Source organism: Sorex araneus, chromosome 3 (assembly GCF_027595985.1).
Source record: "Sorex araneus isolate mSorAra2 chromosome 3, mSorAra2.pri, whole genome shotgun sequence".
NCBI classification, from domain to species: Eukaryota; Metazoa; Chordata; class Mammalia; order Eulipotyphla; family Soricidae; genus Sorex; species Sorex araneus.
This window is the reverse complement of record NC_073304.1, coordinates 1064087-1074240: the sequence shown is the minus strand read 5'-3', so window position 1 is coordinate 1074240 and position 10154 is coordinate 1064087. Positions and strand designations below refer to the sequence as shown.

General features: G+C 67.8%; 1 protein-coding gene across 1 annotated transcript; it reads left to right on the top strand.

Moving 5' to 3' along the window:
• Positions 1-9641, top strand: TNFAIP2 (TNF alpha induced protein 2). The gene is made up of 13 exons (XM_055130214.1): positions 1-87; positions 156-290; positions 1612-1900; positions 1985-2627; positions 4451-4565; positions 4667-4789; positions 4954-5054; positions 5400-5498; positions 5654-5777; positions 6851-6973; positions 7048-7203; positions 8268-8389; positions 8940-9641. Exons 1-13 carry the CDS (start codon positions 1-3, stop codon positions 9079-9081), a joined length of 2259 nt encoding a protein of 752 aa, XP_054986189.1. The 3' UTR covers positions 9082-9641.
• Positions 9642-10154: the final 513 nt, after the last annotated feature.

The following is a 10154-nucleotide window of genomic DNA, read 5'->3' as shown; positions in this document are numbered from 1 at the left end:
ATGGCCCGCTCCTGTGACGCCGCCGCGTCCGAGCACGGGGAGGGGGCCTTCGTGGGACAAAGGGGCAGCAGACGATGGGGCGGCCAGGTACTGGCCCCCCGCGGCGTCGGCGGCCCTGCCCCCCGGGGGGCGGGGCGGTGACCGGCTCTTCGCAGCGACCAGGCATCCCCGGGCCGGCCCGGGCCGGCGGCCGCGGGTTTTCCGCGGGGGCGGGCACGGCGGGGGCGGGGTCGGTTCGCGACTATTTGTGGCGGCGCGGGCGGCGGCGGGGACACGGCGGCGGCGACAAGGTAAGGAGCGCCCGGCTCCCGCTGGCCCCGCGGGAGACCCCGGCCCGCGCGGCGCGGCGCGGGGCGGGCGGGGACAGCGTCGTGCTGGGGTCAGGAGCCGCCTGCGGCCTGGGGGGGGGGGGCGCGGGAACCCCAAAGGAGGGCAAGGGGCGCGCGGGAGGAGCGCGGGGCTCTAAGAGGGTGGCAGCCTGCGGCCAGTCTGCCCGCCCCTTCCTGTCGGTGTCCAGCCCGGGCCTGGTCTTCCCGCCCTCCGCTACTCTCCTGGGCTGGGGGCCACTCGTGGCTGCTACCTGGTTGTGTGGTTTGCCACACCCCCTCAGCAGCACTGTGAGGGCGTGCACCCATTTCCCCAGAGGGAAACTGAGGCTGGGGAGGAAGGGAACCTGGTGGTCCAAATGCTGTTCAGGTCTCTGGACTGTGCAGGGGGCATCCTTTCCCTCAGCCGCGGACTCTGGACACAGGATGGACAGGCGGGGCGAAGGGGCCTCCAGGCCTCCACCTGGTTCCCAGAGCGCCCCTGCTTGGCCCTGACAGCTCAGGGGACCCCAGCACCCACAGTGCCCTTGGCGAGACTCCCAGGAGGAGCTCAGGCTGCAGGCCCCCAGCCGGCCCCGGGACAGTCAGGGGAGAAGCCCGGGGGCCGGGCAGACACTGGTGACTAACGTGCCTCCAGCCCCCCCCAGTCCCCGTGTCCGGCCTTCCAGGCTGCGGCTGATGGATGGCATCCTGCTGCATGAGTCACCCCTTTATTCTTGGGCACAGGGCAGGTGCGGCGGTAACCGTCACCCCAGTTACCAGGGAGGCTGGCCCTTCCCGCCCGCCCGCTCCCCATTCTCAGCTCTCCCACCCCCTTCCCTCCCGGCCCGGGCCTGCCCTGCTCCCTTCTGGGTGCTGCTGGCCAGGCTGAGCCCAGTGTGGGTACGACGGGGAGCAGGCCACCTGGTGTCAGGTGGGCAGGGAAAGGCCGGCCCCCTGGAGGGACATGAAGAGTCACAGAAAGTGAAGGAGTGACAGTATGTCAGGGCTCCCTCTCGGGGCGAACAGGAATCCCAGGGAGGGCTCCTGGCCCAGACAGCTCGGGGGACCCCAGCACCCCTTTTGCTCTCAGGTGGGCTCCAGCCCAGCACTCCGTGTCTGCCGTGACACGCCCCTCCCCGGGGCAGACAGGCCACAGAGGGGCTGCTTGTCCTGGCCCACCTGATGGCAGCAGCCCCCCGAGCCCGCCGCCCTCCTCCCTGCTGTTGCCAGGGGCCAGTGGGCACGGACGAGCTCTCGTGGCACAGGCCCAGCATGCTGTGACGCCCGGCCCTGTCGCCCGCAGCTCGGGATGCTGAAGATGACCACCTACTTCCAAGGCCTCCCGGGCGCCCTCGACCTCCCCGAGCGGGCCCCCGAGGTGCGGGCGGAGGCCTTCCCGGCTGAGGCCGCCTCCGAGGACCTGGGCGCGGCCCCAGAGGCTGAGGGGGACCTCGCGCAGGACAAGGATGAAGCCTCGCGGAAGGAGAAGAAGGCCAAGGGCCTGTCCACCCTCTTCAACGTGTTCGGCAAGGGGCGGAAGAAGAAGGGGCAGCCCCGCGCGGCGGAGGCGCCCCCGGGCCGGACGCCCGCAGGTGGGCGGCGGGCGCGGGGCGCTGGGCGCGGGGCGCGCGGGCGGGGCGCGGGGCGCGGGCTGACCCCTCGCCGCTCTGCCGCAGTGGAGGAGCTGAAGGCCGCGCTGGAGCAGGGCCGGCTGGAGGCGGCGGGGCCGCTGCTGGCGCTGGAGCGGGAGCTGCGGGCCGCGGCGGCGGCGGGCGGCGCGAGCGCCGAGGAGCTGGTGCGGCGCCAGAGCAAGGTGGAGGCGCTGTACGTGCTGCTGCGGGACCAGGTGCTGGCCGTGCTGCGGCGGCCCCTGGACGTGGCGCCCGCGCGGCTGCGCCAGGCCCTGGCCGTGCTGGCCGAGCAGGAGCGCGAGGACCGGCGCGCGGAGGCGGAGCCCGGGCCCCCCGCGCTCGAGGCCACGCGGCCGCGGGGCTGGCTGCGCCTGTGGCGGCGCGACGTGGCGCGGGAGGCCGAGGAGCGGCTGGGCCGGGAGCCGGCGGCCGACGCGCAGGCGGCCAGCGCGGGCGGCTCGGAGGCCGAGCGCGTCTTCCTGCACATGGGCCGCGCCACCAAGGACGCCCTGGAGGCCGCGGTGGCGCGGCTCAAGCCGCTCTTCCCCGCCGAGTTCCAGGTGGTGGCGGTCTACGCCGAGAGCTACCACCAGCACTTCGCGGCGCACGTGGCCGCCATGGCCCAGTTCGAGCTGTGCGAGCGGGACACCTACACGCTGCTGCTCTGGGTGCGGAACCTCTACCCCAAGTGAGCGGGGGCCGGGCAGGGGCCGGGCGGGGGTCGGGCGGGGGTCGCCGCGGTGGGGGGGGCGCTGGGCCGAGTCCCCTGGCGGGAGACTGGCCCACGGGCGGGAATTGTGCGGCGTCCACCCAATCCGGTGGAAGAGTGCAGACAGGGGGCGGGGATTGTGCGGCGTCCACCCAATTCGGTGGAAGAGTGCAGACAGGGGGCGGGGGTTGTGAGGTGGAGGTGTGAGGGGTAGGATGGCTGGCCGCATGGAAGGATTGCCCGAGTCCCTCGAGCGTCCCGGTGACGCTTGTGTGATGCCCAAGCCAGGGCCTCTCGCCCGCAAGACCCGCACCTGTCCCTGGAGATACATCCCAGGCCCCTGCACTTTAATTTTCTGGGTCCCGACCACCTTCACAATTGAGATACTGCGCAGGGCGTGGGCTTCCACATTCCTCCCGGAACCCCCAGTTCAGGGACAGGGGAGGTGACTGTGACAAGCAGGGCACAGGGGCTATGAGAGGAGACAGGAAGGACCCAAAATCCCTCCTCAACCGCTCATGGTGGGAACAGGCAAGGGAGTCTCAGAGAAGGACGGGGTGTTCTCCGCAAGAGGATCTTCTCCGGGGCTGGAGGCTGATGCCTTGAGCACCTCTGGGTTTGGGTATGGCCATGGGGGCTTCCCGTGCAGGGTTACTGGGGGCTGGGGGAGACCCCCTGTGCACAGAGTCATTAATGACTCCTTAAGAGAGCCAGAGTCGGCCCCGGGCCCGGAGGTGCCAGCAAGGTGCACAGCTCGACCACGTGTGACATGCCCTGCAGAAATGCTGCCGAGTGGGGAGTCCCAGGGGCTGCCCTGCTCCCCGGGAAGAGCTTGCAAGAAAGACAGGGCAGGAGACCTGGGAGCAGAGCCCAGGATCTCGGAGACTCTGCTGGTGGCCAGGCAGCCTCCAGTAGGTGGGGGCAGGGCTGGAGGAAGGAGCATGGGGATGAGGAACCCCCCGGGCACCAGGAGACTGGCACAGGGCTGGGCAGGGGAAAGCCGGGCAGCTCAGAGCCAGTTCCTTATTTTGACTCACAGGGAAACACCCCACTTTACCTCTTCTCAGTTTTCCTGTCCAGCGAGTGACCTTGAGGCCAGGTCCCAGGATTGGTGGGTGCTGAGGTCCCTCAGCTGGAGGCCCGTGTGGCCAGACACGTGGGGAGCAAAGGGACTCAGCTTTGTGTCCACCAGGGAAGGGGCTGGGGCCCTCTGAGCCTCCACTGACAAAAGCTGTTCAGGAAGTGCCAGGGCTGGACTGTCTCTGGGGACTCAGGGGCCCACAGAGGTGCCAGGCGAGTGAGTGGAGACGCCCTAGCTGGACAGTATGGGGGGCAGCCCTTCCTGTTTGCTCTGGGTCACCCTCTGGAAGCATCAACGCCAGCTGCTGAGGGTGGGGGGAGGAGGGAGGGAGAGAGAGGGAGAGACAGAGGGAGAGGGGAGGGAGAGAGAACACTGCTGTCGGTTTTAGGGGCGTGGTGGAGGGTGGAGGAGGGTGGCTCAGCCCTGCAGGGTGCCAGGAGCTCTGGGGGAAAGGGCAGAGGCCAGGGGTAGGAGTAGACTCTGGCAGCGGAGGAGAGAGATGTGGGGCAGAGTAGGGGGCACGGTCCATTTGGGGTAGACAGATATGGTAAGAGGGTAAAAGGAGGGTGTCTGCCTGAACCCATGGAGCCATCAGAGGGTCAGCTGAAACGCAGCAGGCTGGGGACCGCATTCTGGCCGCGGATGGGGTGGGAAGTGACAACGAGGGGACTGTGGCATACAGATGGGTGCCACTGCCTCAGGCCAGCCCCCTTGCCCACAGTGACATCCTCAACAGCCCCATGCTGGCAAGTGAACTGCAGGGAGTGAAGCTGGGGAGCCTTCTGCCCCCCAGGCAGGTCCAGATACTGGAAGCCACATTCCTGGCCAACGAGGTGGTGAGTCCCACGCGGCCGGGGTGGGGGGTGGGGCGGAGGGCGGCCCTGCAGTCGGGACTGATGGGGGCAGGGTGATGGCTCCAGCTTCCCTCTGTCCTCAGGCCAATGTGAGGGTGCTGATGGCCCGAGCCCTGGAGGTGGAGTCCCCTCGCTGGGCCAAGGATATAGCCCCCCCGTGCCTGGACGGCCACTGCCACAGCGAGCTGGCCATTGACATCATGCAGGTAGCGCAGCATTCACATGGGCACGGGAGCCCGCCCCGCCCCTTTACCGCCGAGCCCCGCCCACCAGAACTAGCCCCGCCCCATCTCCACCGAGCCCCGCCCCATCTCCACCCTGGTCCAGGAGCGCTCCCATCTCTCAGCTCACCAGGTGCTTCACCCCGCAGATCCTCTCCCAGGGCCAGGCCAAAGCTAAGAGCATCACCCCGGACCTGAGCTCGCAGATCAAGCCCTTGCTGCTGTCGGAGCTGACTATGTTCCTGCGGAGGTCGGGCTCGGCGGGAGCGCGCGGTGGAGCAGGCGGGCGGGCACCCCAATGCGGCAGGCGGAGGGATAGCGCTGCCCCTGCAGAGAACTCAGTCGGCCCCAGGCACCACATAGGGTCCCCCGAGCACTGCGTGTGATCCCCCAAATCCCTGCCCCCCCAAACTGTCCACCAACCTGTGAGTCCTGCCTCCTGAGGATCGCTCAGCCTCCTGCCCACCCTCGGGGGACCCCTTTATCTAAGCAGAGTCCCTGCTATGGCAGCGTCTGGGAGGAGGGGGCAAAGGAGGCATTCCCTGGAGGGCCCTGGCATCCCTGTCTCTGCGTGACCCTGTGCGCCACCCCCTAGCTACCAGCGCACTTTTGATGAGTTTCTGGAGAGTTGCAAACAGCTGAGGAATTACAGGGCCAACGTCATGGCTAACATCAACAACTGCCAGCTGTTCCGGTGAGGGGGACGCGGGACGGGAGCTGGGGGGTAGCTTGTGCGGGGGCGGGGGCGTGGAGAGGCGGGATAAAGGGCGTGAGAAGCGGGTGTGTAGCTCTCACCACTGAGTCAAGGGGCTGATGAAGGCCGGGGGTGACGCCTGCTCCCTCCCCCAGCACAACCTTGGAGCAGAAGTGGCAGACCCAGCAGAACCTCCAGAAACTCCACCTGGGCCCCCTGTCTGAACTCAAGAGCCACGGCTTTGACGTGCTGCTCCAGGACCTGTTTGGGGACCTGCAGGTGGGTGGGCCTGCAGGGGCTCCTGTGGGGAGTCCAGACACCCCCCGCTCCGTGCCAGGCAGATTTCCCCGGGTGCCCCTGGCTGGCGGGCGGGCACCCTGCCCACCCTTCTGCAGGGTCCTGCTTTGGCACAGTGCCCGGGCCACGTGTGCGGCCACAGCCAGGCTGATGCAGGATCTGTTCACGTTAGGGGCAGTGAAGTGGGTGCCCAGAGAAGGGCACCCCCTGCCCCACTTCCCGTCTGGGGACAGGGACCGAGTTCTGCCCGGCGCCCCGGGATCCCCTGCTGGGCCACAGGCTCTGTGTGTGTGTGTGACACATTTGTGCACAGTGTAAGTGGGTCAGTGTGTATGGTGTGTGTTGTCTGTATAAATATAGCGTGTGTGTATGTGGTGTTTGTGTGGTGAGAGTGTATTGTATGTGTGCATGTGTGTCTGTGTGTATGGCACGTGTATATGAGTTGTGTGTGTGTGGCATGTGTGCATGCCTGTGTATGGTTTGAGTGTATGTAGTGTGTCGTGTGTATACGTGTGGCGTGTGTATATGAGTGTGTAGTGTGTGTCGTGTGTGTACGTGTGGCGTGTGTATATGAGTGTATAGTGAGTGTCGTGTGTATACGTGTGGCATGTGTATATGAGTATATAGTGAGTGTGTGTCGTGTGTATACGTGTGGCGTGTGTATATGAGTGTGTGTTGTGCGTACACGTGTGGCGTGTGTATATGAGTGTGTAGTGAGTGTGTAGTGTGTGTACGTGTGGCGTGTGTATATGAGTGTATAGTGAGTGTCGTGTGTATACGTGTGGCATGTGTATGAGTGTATAGTGAGTGTGTCCTGTGTATACGTGTGGCGTGTGTATATGAGTGTGTAGTGAGTGTGTGTTGCGCGTACACGTGTGGCGTGTGTATATGAGTGTATGTATAGTGAGTGTGTGTCGTGTGTATACGTGTGGCGTGTGTATATGAGTGTGTGTTGTGCGTACATGTGCGTACATGTGTGGCGTGTGTGCGTGTGTGTGTGGCAGGCGGCCCTTCCGGTGAGGATGTGGCCTGACATTCAGCCTCTTCTGTCCCAGCCGCGATTCAAGAGGCTCTTGCCGAGCCGCCAGCGCGTGTCCATGGAGACCCTGGAGGAAATCATTTCCAGGGTGGGCGCGGCGCTGCCCGAGTTCTCTGGGCTGCACGCCAGTCTCCGGGAGGTGAGCAGGGGCTGGAGGCGCGGGGTGCAGGGCCCGGGCAGCCCCGCTGGCGGGCTCACGGCGGCCGCCCGCAGGAGCTGCTGGAGGAGGTGCACCTGCACCTGGTGAAGGAGTTCATCCTCGGCCTCACCCGGCGGCGCCTGGTGCTCAAGACGGCGGAGCAGCAGCTGGACCTGGCCGCGCAGATCCAGGCCAGCGCCAGCCTCATCCAGGCCTTCTGCACCCAGCACGTAAGCCTGCCCCTGCCCGCCCGGCCTCCGCCCCCCGCACCCCTCCAACCCCGCCTGTGCCCAGGGGTCGCCCCCCGCACCCCTCCAACCCCGCCTGTGCCCACAGGGGCCTCCCGCCCCCCGCACCCCTCCAACCCCGCCTGTGCCCACAGGGGTCGCCCCCCCACACCCCTCCAACCCCGCCTGTGCCCAGGGGTCGCCCCCCGCACCCCTCCAACCCCGCCTGTGCCCACAGGGGTCGCTCCCCCCACACCCCTCCAACCCCGCCTGTGCCCACAGGGGCCTCCCGCCCCCCGCACCCCTCCAACCCCGCCTGTGCCCACAGGGGTCGCCCCCCCCGCACCCCTCCAACCCCGCCTGTGCCCACAGGGGTCGCCCCCCCACACCCCTCCAACCTTGCCTGTGCCCACAGGGGTCGCCCCCCCCACACCCCTCCAACCTTGCCTGTGCCCACAGGGGTCGGCCCTCCCGCACCCCTCCAACCCCACCTGTGCCCACAGGGGTCGCCCCCCCGCACCCCTCCAACCCCGCCTGTGCCCACAGGGGTCGCCCCCCCACACCCCTCCAACCTTGCCTGTGCCCACAGGGGTCGCCCCCCCACACACCCCTCCAACCTTGCCTGTGCCCACAGGGGTCGGCCCCCCGCACCCCTCTAACCCCACCTGTGCCCACAGGGGTCGCCCCCCCACACCCCTCCAACCTTGCCTGTGCCCACAGGGGTCGCCCCCCCCACACCCCTCCAACCTTGCCTGTGCCCACAGGGGTCGGCCCTCCCGCACCCCTCCAACCCCACCTGTGCCCACAGGGGTCGCCCCCCCGCACCCCTCCAACCCCGCCTGTGCCCACAGGGGTCGCCCCCCCACACCCCTCCAACCTTGCCTGTGCCCACAGGGGTCGCCCCCCCCCACACCCCTCCAACCTTGCCTGTGCCCACAGGGGTCGGCCCCCCGCACCCCTCTAACCCCACCTGTGCCCACAGGGGTCGCCCCCCTGCACCCCTCCAACCCCGCCTGTGCCCACAGGGGTCACCCCCCGCACCCCTCCAACCCCGCCTGTGCCCACAGGGGTCGCCCGCCACGTGGCTGCAGCAGGCCCTCCTCACGCTGGCCGAGATCCTCCGCTTGCAGGACCCTAACGCCATCAAAATCGCAGTGGCCACTTACGCCACCTGGTACCCCGACTTCAGGTGAGCACGTGGGCCCACCCTGTTCATCTGCCCATTCATATTTTCCTTCCTCCTCCCCTTCCTCCCCATCCATCACTTTCTTCCTCCCCTCACTCGTCCATCCATCCATCCATCCCGTCCACCCCTTCCTCTTTCCGTCTGTGGCTCACCCACCCACCCTTCTGTCCGCGCACCCTCCGTCCCCCCACCCACCCATCATCCGTCTTCATCTGTCCACCCTCCCCCGTCCATTCGTTTCCCCACCACCCTTCCTTCGCCCGAGCATCACTTCATCCACTCATTCATGTGCCCACATGCCCGGTGCCCGCCTAGTCGTGCATCTGTGCGCTCTTTAGTGGTCGCCTGGTGGGTGCCGTGGTAAACGGGTGAGACAGGCAGTCCTGTGCCCCCGCGGGCTCGCCTGAGCTCGAACCCCGAGCAGCTGCAGGCGGCCTCCCCTGCAGAGGCGCTGGGCACTGCAGCCGAGGCCAGAGTGCAGGGGAGACCGTGCCAGGAGGGGAGCAAGGGCGCAGCCGACTCGCGGCCCCTCACGGCGCCTCCTCCTCACCAGCAAAGCCCACCTGAGCGCCATCTTGGCCATCAAGGGGAACCTGTCAAGCAGCGACGCCAAGAGCATCCGCAGCATCCTGGACGTGAGCGTGGGCGTGCAGGAGCCCTCGAAGCCCCTGTTCTCGCTTATAAAGGTCGGCTAGTCCCTGGCTGCCGCCTGCTGTCGGCTCCTACCTCCAACCCTCCGGCCTCGCCTCCGCCTGGCCGGCCCCGGGTGCGGGCCCCCGAGAAGCTCCTTGGAGAATACTGTGCTGAGGTGCGGGCCGGGCAGGGGGTCTGGCCGTGCTCCCCCACTCCGGGCCTGTCTCCCCCTGGGGCCGAGTGGTCTGGCCAGAGCTGAAGAGAAGGAAGGGGCGTGGGGTCACCGCCAACCCGAGGGAGCCCCGCTTGCCTCGTGGCCCCAGCTCAGATCCTGTCTGCATCCCCCAGGCTGCCCCTCCCGCTGGGCATGGGCTTGGGGGCAAGGGGTGAAGCTTGACCGCTGAGCCCAGCCTGGGTTGCCTCTGCAGGACCGGTCACTGCTGTCAGGGTTTCGCACAGGGCCAGTGCTTGGGGCAGTGCAGACAGCCCAGCGCAGACCCGTGCCTCGCCAGCCGGGTCCCTCCAGAGAGTCCCAGGGGCCACTCCTCTCCGTCAGAGCAGGTGGTGGCAGGGACCCACACCCAGCCGTGCCTGCCTCCCTGGACAGAGCACCGAGACCTGGGCTCCCTCGCTGAGCCCCGGCGTGCCCGCTGTGTTTCGGGCTGGGGACATGGGGCCCTTCTGGACTGTCTAACGGGGGGGGGGGGTGTCACGCCTCTGCTGTGGCAGGAGAAGGCCCCCCTCTTGGGAAGCCTGCACAGGCCCAGCACCCAGGCGCCCTGGCTGGGTCGGCGCAAAACTGGGCCCTGGGGCCCTACGGGGAATGGGGCCAGGCCACATTGTTGCCCACGGTGGCTCTGCAGTCCCTGGAGCGGCATGTGGGACGCCTGAAATACATCTCTGACACTCACTGCCTCTGTGTGCTCCGTCTGGGCCGCCGCGGAAAGGGACATCCACACGCCTTCGGGCTGACCTCTGCGCAGCCAGGGGACGGGGACACCTCTGTGAGCCTGAGTCCCACCAGTACGGCCACCCCTCCGCACCTGACCTGGGCCTCAGTGCACCCCAAAACCCCCTCCGTGCTTTCTGTCCTCCCCATCCCCCGTCCTCCCCATCCCCCCGTGTCCTCCCCATC